The sequence below is a fragment of the Phaseolus vulgaris genome, chromosome 11 (genome assembly GCF_051622355.1).
Source record: "Phaseolus vulgaris cultivar YP4 chromosome 11, ASM5162235v1, whole genome shotgun sequence".
Lineage (NCBI taxonomy): Eukaryota > Viridiplantae > Streptophyta > Magnoliopsida > Fabales > Fabaceae > Phaseolus > Phaseolus vulgaris.
The window spans coordinates 5,651,690-5,669,777 of record NC_143508.1 but is presented as its reverse complement, the minus strand read 5'-3'; the positions used below and the strand labels follow the sequence as shown (position 1 = coordinate 5,669,777).

Here is an 18,088-nt window from a genome sequence, read left to right as displayed (position 1 = left end):
GGATCCCAATCCTAATTTGAATATTCTGTGGTACACAATTCAAAAAGTAAAACAAAGGATGGGCTTGTCAGGCCCATTTCAGTCTAGAATATAATAAAATATTAGTTTTTTTTTATATTTTATTTGTAAATTAATTATTAAAATGGATAAAATTTAAAAATATAATTTCAGGATAACGAAATCTCAATTAATAGACTTCCATTAAAATCTAATCATGTTGAAATAGAAGTCATGTCAATTTGACTTGATTCACTTATTTTAATAATTTTTTAAGATTTTATCTATCACAATAATTAGCCTACAAAACTATTCCAGTAAAAATATAATTTTAAGAATGATAATTTAATGTTTATATAATATTTTGACGAGTTTAATGTTACGTCAGAATAGAATAATTTTGTATCAGAAGCACAATTTCAGGTCATTGTAAATATAATGGGTTTTTTTTGTCAATGTAAAATATATTTTTCTGTTTTAGTTTTTGTAATTTGTAAATGCAATAACTCTTCCTTTTGTTGGCAAAGGCATCAAATTAAATGAAGAAGAATCATCCTCCTATTGCAGCCTCACTAACACTAGACCAAACATTGTCTTTTGTGTTAATAATCTTAGCCAATTCATTTATGCTCCTAACAAGTATCACCAATAAGTTGCCTTTCACATTTTCTATATTTAAAAAATCTCCAAGACTAGTATTTTCTTTCATAACAACAATTTCATTATAATTAATTACTTTGATTGAACCACTTGAAACCAGAAAATATGTTTCCATATACTTGGGAAAATCTATCATCTTTTGAAAACCTTAAAAGCAACAAATTATTTCAAGGAGCTCATCTGAATCGTGTTCTTGCAGCTACTACATGTGAGATCAAATGAATCACTTATCTTCTCCAAGACCTCCAAGTGCCTTGTATTCAATCTTATATTGTGACAACCAATTTGTTTTCTAAATTGCCTCTAATAAAGTGTTTCACAAGATGACAAAACATGTTTGTGAAAAACTGAATGTGGATCTTCTCAAGTTTTTTCTATCTCCTCTTCTGTAAGTTGTTGACATTTTTGGCAAGCCCTTGGCTCCAACTATTTTTAAAGACATCCATTCTAAGTTGATGATAATGAAGAACATTTATTTTTAGTTTGAAGAATATTGATAAAGTATTCACTTTTTTGTTTTTATCTTCTTTAGCTTGTTTGGGCTTTTTTTTTCTGCTTGCACCCCCTCTTTATTATTTTTGTTTTGTTTTTTTGGAGTGTTTGTTTCGGGCATTTTACTTTTTCTGTTCTTTTTACCTTTTTATATAGGGTTTAGTTTTTGTACTCGGAATCTGACGAATAATTCAAAAATTTCTTTTTCACAATGTTTCCTTTTTTTCTGTTTTCCCTCTTATTCTCTTTCATTTACTCAGAATACTACTTATTCTACAGAAAATATCTTACGAACCTGACTAAAATGGTCGAATAATATAAAAACAAAAAATCAATAAAAAAAGTACTTACATAACTCTATTCAATTATTTGATAATAACTTAAGCGACATATATTATTTATCTTCTTTTATAAACTTTAATATTTATATTATTATAACAGTATTATCATGTCTCATAAAAAGTTCTCAAAATATTATTTTTCAAGGGAAGAAAGCGAGTACGGAAGCTATATAATAACAGTGAAGTGAGGTGACAGCATTTGACATTACAAATATTTTTTTATTTTGATAAAGATTGTAATTATCTTCTATGACCGAACAAGTACATTATTAATAACTAATGCTAAGTTTGCTCTAAAAGAGGTCATTAAAGTTACGACGTTGTGCATAATATTATATTGGCCTTTAGACATACTTAAGAACAATAATCAGTTAAAGACAAGAAATAAAGGTGTTAACCATCACTTAAGACCAGAATTAAGGGTGTAGACTGCGGCAATTAAGGTTTTTGTCGTGCTCTCGGAAGATAAATGACGTATTTCTGTCTTACATCTGTATTGGTATCGATACTCATATAACACTTATCGTATTCAATTCAAAAAATATAAATCTATGACGATTTTATCACAATTTTAAAAGGTATAAAATATAATAATTTTTTAAAAATTCAAATTTATTATATAAATTTATATTATGATTATAAAAGAAAGTAACAAATTCTTTTGAACTAGTCATGAAAAATATCTCTCTACTTCCAAATATTTATTTTTAATTTTATAATTTATAATTATGTAATATATAGATATGTATCTCATATATAATATATAATTATATAATATATATCTCATATTTTAAATTTTAGGAGATTATACGCATCCGTATTCACCTATATTCATATATGTGCTAGATAAGTTTGTCTTCATGAAATATAACCGCGCCCACCTTAGCCACCCAACATGTGCATTTGTTTTTATGATCAAAGGTTCAGAGGCCAATATCAACATTTGGCACACACAGAAGAGATTCTGTTTTATTTTGGGTCTCAAAATGCTATGATCTATCTCAGTGTGACCCAATGACTTCTGTCTTCGCCACCAAGGACACAAACTAAAGAAAATCTCAACTCTCTCTCACAGGTTCTTTCTCCCTCTCTTCTATTCTATTTATAACTTGTCATTTTTCCCTGCATCATTATTAATAAAACAATCATCTTACTTTCTTTCTTGTGTCCATTAGCTATGCAAAGCAAACTCATTGATTTTGCTTCCATACACATAAATTGCCTCAAAATCTCACTCTCCTAGGGTTACCAATGTTCCCTCAAGCGTCTTCTTTTAACACATGCATCCAGCTACAACTTTTGATTACATACATGTCTTACTGCTTCTGTCTCTTCCATTTTCGTGTACTGTTACAAAGCCATGCTAATTGTATGGTTCTGGATTTATGGGGGTAACAAAATAATTTTTTTCTCATTTTTTCAATTTACAGTATTGGTTTTGAATTGAACTTTATCACCTTGATGGATCCACGTTTCAAGTCCAATTTCATCAATGGTTTTGAACCTAACCAAGTGCCCAACACGGTTGTTGTAGAGGATCAGTTCCTTGTCCCTGTTAATGGGATGATGAGATCCTTTGAGTTTGGATTCAGGGATAACCCATTAGTTCTTCCACCTGATCCAAACGTTGCTCAGAACCATGTTTCCTTTGCCACCGATGAGGAGTCTCCATTGGATGAGATTGATTTTTCAGTTACTGTTCTACGCTACATAAACCAAATGCTCATGGAAGAGGACTTGGAGGAAAAGTCGTGTATGTTTCATGATTCCTTGGCTCTCCAAGCTGCTGAGAAATCATTCTATGAGGTCATTGGTGAGACACACCCTTCTTCAATAAAAACCTATCACGACGTGGACAGCCCTGAGGATAGTAGTTTCAGTGATTATGGCAGCGGTGGTACAGCCACTAGCACTGGTAACTCGATTGAGTCTCATGGCAATAACGTTGATCTTACTGACTATAAGCCTTCCATACCGCAAACCACTTTTCCCACTGACTTTGTTTTCCAGGCCAGTTCAATCCATTCTTATATGAACACCACAAGAAACTTCGGTGTTACCGATAGTGGATTCTTGGCAAGTTCCACTGCAGCTGGATTTTTGGATCCAACCTTGTTTAGCAAGAGTGAGTCTGTACTGCAATTTGAGAGGGGTGTGGAGGAAGCCAATAAGTTCCTACCTAAAGGGAATCCTTTGGTTATTGACTTGGATAACCCCTCTTTTAGGAAGGTTCCTCCTCTACAGGAGGAAACTAAGGTAGAGAGAGATGAAATTTATGCTGAGTCTAGGGGAAGGAAGAATCACGAGCGGGAAGATGAAGAAGCAGATTTGCATGATGGGAGAAGCAACAAGCAGTCTGCTGTGTACATTGATGACAGTGAGATATCAGAATTGCTTGATAAGGTTCTGCTGGGCACTAGATGCAGAAATGATCCAGCTCCTTTGTGTATTTGTTACGCAGACCTTTCTAATGGAGCATCCTTGTGTGCACAGAAGAAATTAGAAGAAACAAACAAGTCTGGTGGTGGGAAGAGCCGTGTTAAGAAACAGGGCAACAAAAAAGAAGTTGTGGATCTGAGGACATTGTTGCTTCTATGTGCACAAGCTGTTTCTTCTGATGATCGTGTATCTGCTAATGAATTACTTAAGCAGATAAGGCAACATACTTCTCCGCTGGGTGATGGGACTCAGAGACTGGCCCATTGCTTTGCAAATGCCCTTGAAGCACGCTTGGCTGGGACAGGCACTCAGATTTATACTGCTTTATCACACAAAAGAACCTCTGCAGCAGACATGGTGAAAGCTTACCAAATGTATATTTCGGCCTGTCCATTCAAGAAGCTATCAATAATTTTTGCAAACCATACAATTTTGCAGCTAGCCATGGAAGTCGAATCTCTTCATATTATAGACTTTGGCATCCGTTATGGCTTCCAGTGGCCAGCTCTTATATATCGTCTATCAAAACGACTTGGTGGGCCTCCCAAGCTGCGGATTACCGGGATAGAACTCCCACAACCTGGTTTCAGGCCAGCAGAGAGAGTCCAGCAGACGGGGCTTCGCCTAGCAAGATATTGTGATCGCTTTAAAGTTCCATTCGAGTTCAATGCAATTGCACAGAAATGGGAAACCATCAAAATTGAGGACTTGAAGATAAAGGAAAATGAACTTCTTGCAGTGAATTCTATGTTTAGATTTCAAAATCTACTTGATGAGACAATTGTGTTGAACAGTCCCCGGGATGCTGTTTTAAATTTAATAAGAAAGGCAAATCCCACTATCTTTATACATGGTACTGTCAATGGGAGCTACAATGCTCCATTCTTTGTACCACGGTTCCGGGAGGCCCTTTTCCATTATTCTACTTTGTTTGATGTGCTTGATACTAATGTCAGTCGTGAAGATCCAATGAGATTGATGTTTGAGAAAGAGTTCTTTGGGCGGCGGGTAATGAATGCTTTAGCTTGTGAGGGTTGTGAGAGGGTTGAGAGGCCCGAGATATACAAGCAATGGCAGGTTAGAAACATGAGAGCTGGATTTAGGCAACTTCCCTTGGATAAACATCTCATCAACAAATTAAGATACAAGTTGAAAGATGTGTACCACAGTGATTTCATGCTTCTTGAAGATGCCAACTTCATGCTGCAAGGTTGGAAGGGCCGAGTAGTTTATGCTTCCTCTTGTTGGGTACCTGCACAATGATCTTCTCAGGGTAGTTTATTTGGAGAAACGTTTCCTGAGTTTGTAGGGTAGACATGGACTTCCACAAGGCTTATGGTTTAGACTTGACTTATTCTAGAAGCTTATCCCTGCTAATGGAATAACATAGCACACTGAAGTTTCAGTTCTCAGAATCTTCTTCCTTCTTGAGTTCTTGTGATAGGTAATCCTCAGCAGAATCCTGAGATAGCGAGTGATTATAAAAGTTGAACTACATTGACAGACATCCTTAACTCACTGGTTGCACAACATTATCGTAAGGGCCATGGTAGGGTTTTTTCATATCTGTCAATGTACTGTTAAAGTTAGGTGTCTTCGTAATTAATAGGGGATAACTTCAATGCATATTCTCTTTGTCATGTAACCTTGTCTTTTTCTTTATGATACATTTTTTCTTTTCAAAGTTTGAATGTTAAGACAATTTTCTATTCTCTTTAATCACTCATTTAACCAAGCAAATTTCACTCTTATTTTTTCTAAATTTCTTAATAAATCTTCAAGTTTTATTTCTTCTTTGACAGCAATGTCAACTAACATTTTGCATGAGTCTGATATTTGTAAATTATTATTTAAAGTTTTCTCTGACTTAAAAATTAATTTCAGAATTACTTTTTTAATTTTTACTTGTGGTATTTTATTTTAGTTTAAAGCAGTTGAGAGATGTACGTAAATGTCATTTTTTTTCTAAAGCGAAAATCTTAAATTAAATAAACCAAGTCATATATTATCGTAATAGCTTTTCGACAAAATATATTTAAATCCTATCGTAGACTAATATTATTTATTAAACGTTTAATGATTTATTTAATTTTTAAAATTAAGTAAAATTGTTTCAAAAACTTAAAATAAACGTTGAGCCGTCACTTGTACTTGCCACCTCAAAAAACTAAAAAAGCAGTTGTTTGCAATAGTTTTGACTATCTAATAAATCATAACATTTTATTTTCATTTTCTTTATTATTATTATTATTTTAATTTATAGGCTGAACCTATTCAACGCGAAGTAGTCTGAAAAGTCTTAAAGCAGGAGACTTTTGAACCGTTGTCGGAAACCTATTGGTACATAAACAACCACTCTCTCTTTTTCTTTTAGTTTTTTTAATTTATTTTTCAAAGATAATTTATACATTTTAAAATCGATTGATTATATATTTTATTATATAGAGTAAATACTTATTTTGGGAAATATACGTGCTAAACTACTAGTTTAATTTAACTTCATTTTTAGTCAATAAAATTAATTTACAAATTCTTTTTTAAAATTTGAAATAACTATCATTTTTTAATATTTCCATTGATCCATGTTGAAAAAAAAAACATCTTTTTCATTTAAAAACTTAAATGCTTAACAGTGTAATTTTTTTTATTTAATTACTGTTCATTTTATAATAATTATTTTTAGTATAATTTCTTGTTAGTTGTGGGTGTAATAAACCTTTACCCGAGGAAAAGTTTTCGTTTAATAGTTTTAGTTAAAGTGAAAATTTTAAGACTGAATATGTTGATGCTAAAAAAAAAGGATCTGGATCACATGTTCAGAAAGATAACTTTTGTTGATAAAAAAAAACTTATTTTTGTTAAAATTTTAAAGCACAATAATTTAAAATATATTTGAGAATGAAGACAAAAAGTACTTTATAAATAGTTCCATTCCTTGAAGGAGTTAGATATTTTAAAAAATAAATAAAAATGATAAGAGGAAGAATAACAGATGAAATGATTTGGGAACATGTCTTTACTAAAAAAAAGTGTAATGGAGTTGGGAAAGTGGATATACTGAAATCAAGAAATAGCAGTTTGTGTGTATAGATACATGTGATGTTCTTCTCTTTCTTTTTTACTACAAAAACAGCATCCTTGGAGCTCCCAACATTGGTGGCGGCGTCCCTAAACTAAGGTTGTTTTTCCTTATAATAGTCAAAAGTTTCCTTCTTCCATTTTCAATCAATTCTCTTTCTCAACACAACACCATAACTCTTTCACTCTTGCCATGGAGCACCCAAACTTCTTTGGTGAAGACGAGGGCATAGCCCATCTCACAGACTCGCTTGCTTTTCCAACCATGGATCCTTCTTCCAGAGACCCTTCGCTGGAAGACAACGACTTCTCGGAAACTGCCAAGTTCATCAGCCAGATCCTCATGGAAGAGAACGTCGAACACAAGCCATTCTACGACTCACTCACCTTGCAAGTTACCGAGAAATCCTTCTACGACGCTCTCGCCGGTAACCTACTTCCTTCCTCCAATCAACACCCCCTTGCTTTCAGTCCCGAAGCTGAAACCACCACCACCACCACCACCGCTAGCAGCAGTAGCAGCAGCAACAACAGTAACAACAATTTTTCAGATGAAAATTCTGGTGAGTTGAAGCTTCCTTCTCCAGATTCTGTTTTTAAGTTTAACTCCCGCCCGCTTTCTCAACCATCTCCTTCAATTACCGCCAATCATGGGCTCCAAGATTTGGACTTTTCTATTGCCAAACTCTTGTCACAGAATATTTTCAATGATGTTGACTCCGTTTCCCAGTTCAGGCGAGGCTTGGAGGAAGCTAGCAAGTTTCTTCCTCCGGGACCTAACCTCGTGACTGGTCTAGATTCAAATGGAGAACAGGGGTTCAATAAGTTTGGAGAGACTTCGTATGGGTTGAGGAGTGGGAAAAATCACAAGCGGGATGAGAGATACGCTATAGAAGAAGAAGAAGAAGAAGAAGAAGAAGGGAGAAGTAACAAGCAGTCAGCACTTTCCCATGCCGATGAGAGTGACTTGTCAGATGCTTTTGATCGGGTGTTGCTTCATGAAGGAAACATGTGTAGCGAAATCAGTTCTTTGCCAGGTGGAGCAGTGAAGGTTGATGAACCAGATGGAGGGAAGAGCCGTTCAAGGAAACCAGGGAGGAACAAGGAAACAGTTGATTTGAGGAATCTTTTGTTGATGTGCTCACAATCTGTGTATGCCAATGACAACAGGACTGCCAATGAATTGCTAAAGCAGATTAGGCAACACTCTTCTCCCTTTGGGGATGCATCACAGAGGTTGGCTCATTACTTTGCCAATGCCCTTGAGGCACGCTTGGTTGGGGATGGTACTGTTGCACAAGGAACTTATTCTTTTCTGACCTCTAAGAGGTTCTCTGCTGCTGAGTTTCTCAAGGCATACCAGGTTTTTCTTTCCGCCTCCCCTTTCAAGAAGTTTACATATTTCTTTGCGAATAAAATGATTATGAAAGCAGCTGCAAAGGCAGAAACCATCCATATTATTGATTTTGGCATCCTATATGGTTTCCACTGGCCAATTCTTATTAAGTTTTTATCAAATAGAGAGGGTGGTCCTCCCAAACTGAGGATCACAGGGATAGAGTTTCCCCAACCTGGCTTTCGCCCCACAGAAAGAATTGAGGAGACTGGTTCCCGTCTGGCTAACTACTGTAAGCGTTACAATGTTCCCTTTGAGTACAATGCCATAGCATCGAGGAATTGGGAAACAATTCAAGTTGAAGCCCTTAAAATTCAGAGCAATGAGCTAGTTGCTGTCAATTGTCATATGAGGTTTGAGAATTTACTGGATGAGTCTATTGAAGTGAACAGTCCTAGAAATGCAGTCTTGCAATTGATCAGGAAGATAAATCCAGATATTTTTACTCATTCCATCACTAATGGATCATATAATGCCCCCTTCTTTGCCACAAGGTTTAGGGAGGCTTTGTTTCATTATTCTGCTATTTATGATATGTGTGACACTGTCATACCTCGTGAAAACGAATGGAGGTTGATGATTGAGAGAGAGCTTCTGGGCCGGGAGGCTATGAATGTTATAGCATGCGAAGGTTCTGAGAGACTTGAGAGGCCCGAGACATACAAACAGTGGCAGGCTAGGAATACAAGGGCTGGTTTCAAGCAGCTCCCATTGAATAAGGAGTTGATGGCCAAATTTAGGACCAAGTTAAAGGAATGGTACCACAGAGATTTTGTCTTTGATGAAGATAACAATTGGATGCTTCAAGGTTGGAAGGGCCGCATTTTGTATGCTTCCACTTGTTGGGTGCCGGCATAATGAATGTTACCGAAGTGGGTTCAGAACTCAAACTAGACTCAAGGTTAAGATTTAGTCACTGGCTTTTACTCTACCCATTTCTTGTTTTCCCTGTCAAAGATTCTTGTTATAGCTGCTAACACTTGCTTATTGCTTGAGCTTTGATATATTTCAACTTGTTGTAATGGTAAAGCTTATTTTGCTTGTTACACTGTTTCAGGTTCTGGTACCTACTTGCTTCACCTTCAGGTGCTGTGATGAAGATTGTATACCAAAATTTTCACCGTGTTGCTTGGTAAAATAATGGCATGACTTTGCTTGTTATAGACTTGTGAAAATAATGCAATTTCTATAATGATAAGGAAGGTGTTCTAGAGTAGTAGAATCCTTGTAAAATGTTTGCTCGAGTACTTGCGATCAAAATATTGAGTTATTTTCTTTCTAACCAACATGTATTAGGCATTCACCTCCTTCTATTTAAATTTGTAATACATTGTCTCTTGAACCAAATTAGCTACTGAATTGACGAGATGTAACAGATGACAATGTTCAGTTTGTTTTATCCGGTGATGCTTGCAATTTTGTTTTGTTGCAGTAACCTGTGGGAAAGTCATGTTTTCCAGCGATAGCTTCTCTGAAATTGTCGGGTAATTTGTTCCACTGATCAAAGTACTTCAAATTTTTTATCTGTTGCTACTACTTGAATATAATCTAGAATATTCAGATAAGAATGCTGACAAATGCCTGCTTCTCCTAGCCTTCTTTCCCTGCCTTATTTGCGTCATAAAAAACTAAGTTTGAAGTTTTAACAGTGCTTTACAAGATATAAGTTCATTAGATCTTATAAATTACATGCTGTTTGGTTGCTCAATTTTTTTAAGATTTTTCCATTAACGTTGGCTCTTGATGCTTCTAGCTATGATATTTTCTTATTTACGTGCCATTGCCAAAGTGAACCATAATATTCACTTTGCTTAGACCTGAAAGCTTTTCCCTGTGATTTGTTTTCATGCTGCCAATTAATCTGTTGGCTGTTTGCTTGTTTTACATCTAAATCAATGGCTATTTTCAATGCAATGTTGTTGAATTCAATTTAGACACATTTTACTATTTTATTGTTTAAAATTAATTCTATTTGACTTTTGAACAAACAAACAAACACTTAAGGATGGTTGCTGGAAGTTACTTTGTTGGAGGCAATCACTATCAGCAGAGGTATTCAAAAGCATTTGTTCTAAAAAATACTGATTGAAATAAGTATCAAATAGTTTTTTATTATTTTTTTTAAAATTCAAACGTGATTGAAATAAATTTGATGGTCAGCTGAAATAAAGTTATTCAAGCGAAATGGTTTAATAGAATGTTGAAACAAAATTAGCCAAAATATATAAATCAAGATTGAGGGAATGTAATGCATTAAAGTTGTGTACATATATACTTGATTTAGCATTTTGCAAAATACTTGCAACATAATCTCAAGTTCAGATTTTAACTAAGTATCAATTTTGGAGGGAATCATTTATGGTTTATTTGATATATTGAATTTTAATCTTGATATAGTGATTTCTAATTGTACTCTGTATCTTTTTCTTGCCACTATTTCAAATTCCAAACCAGAAAACCCTACCAAAAACATAATCAGCAATTAGTTTTACTACAGAAGTCATTATTGCTAGTAAAACCAAAATTGCATATTATATCAATGTCAATGGCTCCAAAATTTGATTCCATTCCTCTTGTCCTATCTTGTGGTGGTTGATTTGTGAAACAGTTTGTACTTCACATTATCCTTTTGTTATGAGTAAGCAAAAACCAATTTGCCATAATGTCTTTTATAATTCACTTTGATGTAGAAAAATGGTGGAATTTTTTTACTCCCTATGCTATGCATGGTTTAAGTCAATTGCATGATCCTACAAGAGTAAGCATAAAAAAGATCCTTCAATGCACTGTGTTGTGTATTTAACTTACATTTTTTTCCAAGCTAAGATCTTCCTTTCTTGTTTTAGGCATTGCTAAACACAATGTTGATGAAAATAATTGGTGGTATAGTTGTGAATTAAATTAAAGTATGTTGATGAAAAGTGTAATCGTCATATTATAAATGCTTTGTGTATATGTTTCAATATGAACTGTGAAATTGTATTTGCATGGCTTTATGTTGTAGTACCTTTTGGTTATATTTAATATTTGTATGCCAAATATCAGACCAATGGAAGAAATCCTAAAAGTATGATTCTAAGAATCAATCACCGCCTTTTATTCTACCAAGCTCCTATTTTCTCAGTTAAACCTTTGTTTGAGTTCTAAAACTTTGCTTGTTTCTCCAGTTCCAAGATTTCATCTTATTATTTTTATTGTAATTTTTGGATTCAATTAATGATTAACCGATTTAACCAGTAATTATTGAGACAGTGGCTAATGCAATTACTATAACACTCTTTTTATTGATATTTTGAATCAAGGATGTTAATTATTACAACTTTCATCTAAATCTATAAAAAATTCTTGCAAGCAAATATTATAACGTCAATAAATTATTAAAGGTCAACAATATTTTCTGCACTCTATTTAGAACAAAATTTATAAATATATTTTGGATATTTAGAACAAAATTTATATATATATTTGGATAATTTGAAACGTACATTAGTTGTGTTACTAATGTGTAGCATTTAAAAAAAAGTTGTAAATTCAATGCTAAAACAAGTCTAACTCAATTCATTCAGTAAAATATGAAAGCATTTTTTTTATTACCACTCGTATAATTAATCATAATACTATTATGGAACCTTCAATTGTTTTAGAATTAAACTATGACTATTTCTTAAATTTTATTTCAAACTACTAGGGTAAGATAAATTACTTTGACGATCGTTATATATATGCAAAAGAAATTAGATAGTTTAAAAACTATATACATCTTGAAAAAAAAAGTTATATACTAATGAGTTTGAACAACGAAGATGAAGATATGGTGAAATTTAATAAACTTAAGATAAATACATTTCACTTATGTAGTTTCTTAAGCACAAAATACATTTCACTTATATTACAAATCTGAAATTTAAAAATGACATTTAACACTTCATATATATTAGAAGTGTTGTCTTTGACTGAAAATATAATTGTAAACTCATTTATGAAAAATGTCATGGCACAATTACTATAAAACAAGAATTATATGTGCTATGTATTTCTTCACCAACATTTTATTTCTATTATTACCTTTTTTAAGATTTTCGTATTCGTTTAACTTATTGTGTTACTTTTTTTTTATGGTTTTCTCTTATTTATAATAAAATATTTGTTCATATTAATTCTCTCTTATTTATAATCATATATTTCTTCATATAATAGTTTACATCACAAAATGTATTCATTATCCATATTATGAAGTTGTGAATGAGGAATTTATGTAAATGTGAATATCTTGATAATTTGTTTAGACTCAGAAATTTATACTATTTAAAAAAATTATTTAATTGAATTCTAAAAATAAAATCATAAATTAAAAGGGCAACTGTTAGACTTTTTAAAAAAAAAATCATATTTGACATAAAATACAACTTTATTTTACGTCCATTTTATTTACTTTTGGGAAGACGTTCTCTACTTTTATTTCCAAAATGCTCATTTTACTTTCAATTTATTTTAATTTTAAACAACTCTACATGACAAATAAGATTTTCTTCCTTAGATTAGCTATGTAAGGTTTTCAAACCGGTTAAACCTAGAGAACGATTGAAACTACTTTTCTACTTTTTTTATCAGTCGGTTTTCACTTCATCTTCTCTTCTTGCAAACTTTTTCCTCACATCTACTCGTTCCACTCCTCGTTTTAACGAAATCTAGACTTGGATGGTACGTGTAGAAGACATTTCATCGCTCAAGTTAGATTTAATATTCGACACTCGATATTTTGAATCCTATGTAATAATATACCTGATTTTTGGAATTTGTATTATTAATATTATTTTAATAAGTCAGTAATTTACTGGGCCAGATTAGGGTGTTTAGTCACGATCGGACGTAGTACATGTAATACCATCATAATAATTTTTTGTTCATTTGAAATAAGAAACAATTTTATTTGTTTTTTTTTTCATAAAAACGTGTGATTGTATTTACTTATAATAATTAAGGGATGCATAATAAATAATTATTATGATTAGATTAATTAATTAATCCATTCAAATAGGTAGCATGTTAGATCAGATATTATTCCCCCATGTAGATAAGTTTCTAGAGATTATTTTGACAACAGTAACAGCCTCCTCCGAAATAGGAAGCTTCGCGGAGTTATTCCTACGACTGCGGTCATCATCATGGTCATGATAGTCAAACTTAAAGGGCTGCTGCATATGTTGCTGTTTGCGGCTTTGTGACTGTTGGCCTTCCCTCACCGAATTCTTCGTATTTCGTTTTCATCATGTTCTATGAACGAATCCCCATTTTTCTTTCTTCTCTCTCTCTCTGAACACTGCAAAAAGCCATTTCAGTGTTGTTGATTATCACGATGGAGCACAACTTTCCCAGAGTTGACCTGTTTGATGAAGAGGAGAGCTTATCATACCTCTCAGACTCACTTGGTTTTGCAACAATGGATCCTCCACTGGAAGAGAACGACTTCTCAGAAACTGCCAAGTTCATAAGCCAGATCCTCATGGAAGAGAACGTTCAACAAAATCCATTCTATGACTCGCTCACCTTGCAGGTTACCGAGAAGTCCTTCTATGATACTCTCATTGGTAACATTTCCCCTAATCAACACGCCCTTGTTCTCAGCCCCCAAGTTGAAACCACCACCACCACCAGCAATAACTACAACAGCAGTTTTTTAGATGAAAATTTTCCTTCCCCAGATTCTGTTTCTGCTTCTGCTTCTGCTTTTCAGTTTAACCCCCACATCCTTTCTCAGTCACCTTCATTTAGTCATGGATTCTCAGATTTGGATTCTTCTATTGCCAAACTCTTGGCACAAAATATGTTCAATGATGCTGATTCTGTTTCCCAGTTTAGGAGAGGGTTAGAGGAAGCTACCAAGTTTCTTCCTTCTGGCCCTAAGCTTGTAACTGGTCTGCATTCAAACGGGGAGGAGCAGGTCAATACGTTTGGAGATAATTCCTTCGGATGGGAGGGAAGGAAGAATCACGAGCGGCAAGAGATAGAAGAAGAAGAAGAAGGGAGAAGGAGTAAGCAATCGGCACTTAGCCTTGTTGATGAGAGTGACATTTCAGATGCTATTGATCGGGTGTTTCTAAGTGTGGAAAACGTGGGTAGTGAACAGAATTCCTTGCAGAATGGAGCAGTGAAAGGTGAGGAGCGAGATGGAGGGAAGGGACGATCAAAGAAACAAGGGACGAAGAAGGAAAGTGTGGATTTGAGGAATGTTCTGCTGATGTGTGCACAATCTGTATATGCCAATGACAACAGAGCTGCCACTGAATTACTAAAGCAGATTAGGCAACACTCTTCTCCCTTTGGGGATGCATCACAGAGGGTAGCTCACTATTTCGCCAATGGTCTTGAAGCACGGTTGGTTGGGGCTGGTTCAGGCGCTCATGAAATATTTTCTTTTCTGAACTCTAAGAGGATTACTGCTGCTGAGTTCCTGAGGGCATACCAACTTTTTCTATCTTCCACCCCTTTCAAGAAGTTTACATATTTCTTTGCAAATAAAATGATTATGGAAGCAGCTGCAAAATCAGAAACCGTCCATATTATTGATTTTGGCATCCTATACGGTTTCCAGTGGCCAATTCTTATAAAGTTTTTATCAAACAGAGAGGGTGGTCCTCCCAAGCTGAGGATCACAGGGATAGAGTTTCCCCAACCAGGCTTTCGTCCCACTGAAAAAATTGAGGAGACTGGTCACCGTCTTGCTAGCTATTGTAAGCGTTACAAGGTTCCCTTCGAATACCATGCCATAGCATCAAGGAACTGGGAAACCATTCAGGTGGAAGCCCTTAAAATTGAGAGCAATGAGATAGTTGCTGTCAACTGTCACATGAGGTTTGAACATTTACTGGATGAGAGTACTGTTGAATTGAACAGTCCTAGAAATGCAGTCCTACACTTGATCAGGAAGATAAATCCGAATATCTTTACTCAGATCATTATTAATGGATCATTTAGTGTCCCTTTCTTTAACACACGGTTTAGGGAGGCACTATTCCATTATTCTGCTATTTATGATATGTTTGACACTGTCATACCTCGTGAAAACGATTGGAGGTTGACGATTGAGAGCGAGCTTTTGGGTCGGGAGGCTGTGAATGTCATAGCATGTGAAGGTTCTGACAGGGTTCAGAGACCTGAGACTTACAAACAATGGCAAGTTAGGAATACAAGGGCTGGTTTCAAGCAGCTCCCATTGAAGGAGGAATTAATGGCCAAATTTAGGACTAAGTTAAAGGAATATCACAGAGATTTTATCTTCAGTGAAGATAACAACTGGATGATTCAAGGTTGGAAGGGCCGCATTTTTAATGCTTCCACTTGTTGGGTGCCCACATAATGAGATGCTCCTGAACTTCTGGACTTGGTTTAGAATTCATACTAAATGTATGATTGTAATAATCAGTGATTGACTTCTACTCTATCCACTTTTATATTGCTCCTTTTCCCTGTTAAAGCTTTGACTTATAATCCTACTAACAAATCATGGTTATTTGAGATATTTAAGCATGCATGGTTCAATGTTGAAGCTTATTTTGCTCGTTAACTTTCAGTTGCTGTGATGAAGATTGTACCAAGCAAAATTTCATGCAATTTTGTTTTATTGCAGAAACTTCTGTGAAACTCATGATTTTCACCTATAGCGCTCTAAAAACGCTTGATATATACTGCTTTTACATAAATGATTACGAATGGTGACAAATGCTAGCTAAGTTTGAACTTCTAACAATGCTTAACGAGATAGAACTTCTCTGGATCTTAAAAGTCAATGGCTGATTCTTAGAAGCCTACCTTTCAGTGTAGTATGAGTTCCGAATCTAGTTCAGTAAGATTTCTTTATGCCCTTCCAACCTTGAGCATCCAATTGTTATCTTCATCTAAGACAAAATCTTTGTGGCACCATTTCCTTAACTAAGTCCAAAATTTGGCCATTAATTCCTCATTCAATGGGAGCTGTTTGAAACTAGCCCTTGTATTTCTAACCTACCACTGTATATCTGGGACCTCTCAATCCTCTCATAACCTTAAAATGCTATAGCATCCATAGCCTATTTGCTTGTTCACACACAAGACAATTCTGAACATACCATGAACTTTTAATAAACCGTATTGCTAGCCATACTACTGCAGCAATATATATATTCCAACAAAACTAAAAAATGTAATTCATTTTATGATTTTCATTCATATTTTTTATATAGATAGACTCTAGTTATAGCATTTTACTCCCACAGATAAGAACTAAATTAATTAAAGAAGTTTTGATTATACCATATTTTTTACAGTTGTATAAACCTATAATTTAGTTTAATCATATATTTATTTCAACACTCTCTCTCTCCATTGGTAAATGGATGTTATACATTCCCAACTTATCTAATAGTCTTAAAAACCTAACTTGGATAAGAATATCTATTAATTGCTCGAATATTTGAAAATTTCAAGATACTTTTATCAAGTTTTTTTTATGAAAAAACAATCAACCTCCACATGATTCATTCAATCATGTTGTACAGAGTTGCAATCTCGTCCCAAGGAGTTTGCATTTTCATTTTCTTTCTAAAGTTATCACTAATGCTATGTTTGCATCCGAGTGAACACTATTCACTCAGATAGAAAAGCAAAAAAAAATGTAGTTTATTTCTATTCAACGATTGAAAAATGTTAATTTACATAATAAAAGACAATTCCCTATATGAAGTGAAGAAACACAATGAAAGACAATGAAAACTTAAAAAAATTTACATAATACCATTAAAAAGTCAAAATTATTCTTAATTTTATTTGTATTAAATATTATTAATATTATTAATAAAATAAATAATAATAATTAAAAAAATTATAATAATGAAAATAAATATAGTTATTTATATAATAATATTATTATTAATTATAAAAAATAAATATATAAATTAATTTATTATTTTATTATTATTCAAATATTTTTAAAGACAAAGGTAAATTTGTAAACTTACATTTTCTACCTTTTAAAAAAATTAAAAATTTTCACAGCACCATCACATCACTCACAAACTTCAATAAACTTTCCTCAAGAATCTACGCTAACATACTTAATCCAAACAACCTCAGTTTCTTCACACTTTTCTCTCAAATCACTCCAAATTCATTCCTTCAAATCTCCTTCCCAAACACACCATAAGGCACATCAACCTTTATTTAATCTAACTACCCACTTATGTTGTGTTTAGACTGAGGAGGAGATTTGTGGGGAGGAGAGGAAGTAAATTTGTGATAGTAAAGAGGATCTGTGAGGATATGTTACGGTACGTTTGGATCCAACGACAAATTGTGAGACAACGAAAGAAATGTGTAGAAAACTCACAAATCAAAAAATAAAAATCTAGACAAAAACGTTTCAACCTTCTTTCTTAGCATATTTGCGAAGAATGTGATTAAACATATATATATATATATACTATAATAAATATACATTTTATAATTATTATATTAAATATATATATTATATTTTTATATTATTAATCCATTAATCCTTTAATTATTATCTATTATATAGTTTTTTTTATAAAATATGTTAGGATTATTTATTATATAGTTTGCGATATATATTTATTCACATTTTATATTTTGTGATGTATTAAAGTATCAAAAGAAAAAAAAATTACTTTCTTTTGAAAAGAAAACACTT

General features: G+C 33.5%; 2 protein-coding genes and 1 pseudogene across 5 annotated transcripts; all 3 read left to right on the top strand.

Moving 5' to 3' along the window:
- Window positions 1-2,331: 2,331 nt before the first annotated feature.
- LOC137819322 (scarecrow-like protein 14) lies at window positions 2,332-5,648 on the top strand. The gene is made up of 2 exons (XM_068623487.2): window positions 2,332-2,565; window positions 2,921-5,648. Exon 2 carries the CDS (start codon window positions 2,952-2,954, stop codon window positions 5,190-5,192), a length of 2,241 nt encoding a protein of 746 aa, XP_068479588.1. The 5' UTR covers window positions 2,332-2,565; window positions 2,921-2,951; the 3' UTR covers window positions 5,193-5,648.
- A 1,233-nt stretch (window positions 5,649-6,881) lies between these two features.
- On the top strand, window positions 6,882-9,838 carry LOC137820194 (GRAS family transcription factor). Of its 3 annotated transcripts, none has more exons than XM_068625261.2 (3): window positions 6,927-7,107; window positions 7,229-9,304; window positions 9,461-9,838. In XM_068625261.2, the coding sequence occupies exon 2, from the start codon at window positions 7,273-7,275 to the stop codon at window positions 9,259-9,261; it is 1,989 nt and encodes a 662-aa protein (XP_068481362.1). In that variant the 5' UTR covers window positions 6,927-7,107; window positions 7,229-7,272; the 3' UTR covers window positions 9,262-9,304; window positions 9,461-9,838. The 3 variants fall into 3 exon arrangements, with proteins under 3 accessions (XP_068480620.1, XP_068481362.1, XP_090153306.1); XM_090297180.1 differs by having other exon boundaries at window positions 6,929-7,570; window positions 7,738-9,304; XM_068624519.2 differs by having other exon boundaries at window positions 6,882-9,304.
- A 3,655-nt stretch (window positions 9,839-13,493) lies between these two features.
- Window positions 13,494-15,922, top strand: LOC137829648 (scarecrow-like protein 31 pseudogene; annotated as a pseudogene). The gene has a single exon (XR_016517764.1). The product of XR_016517764.1 is annotated as a scarecrow-like protein 31 pseudogene (transcript).
- The last annotated feature ends 2,166 nt before the right edge of the window (window positions 15,923-18,088 follow it).

Excerpts from the sequence above, each read along its gene's own strand:
- LOC137819322 (XM_068623487.2), top strand. The coding sequence starts at position 2,952 with ATGGATCCACGTTTCAAGTCCAATTTCATCAATGGTTTTGAACCTAAC.
- LOC137820194 (XM_068624519.2), top strand. The coding sequence starts at position 7,201 with ATGGAGCACCCAAACTTCTTTGGTGAAGACGAGGGCATAGCCCATCTC.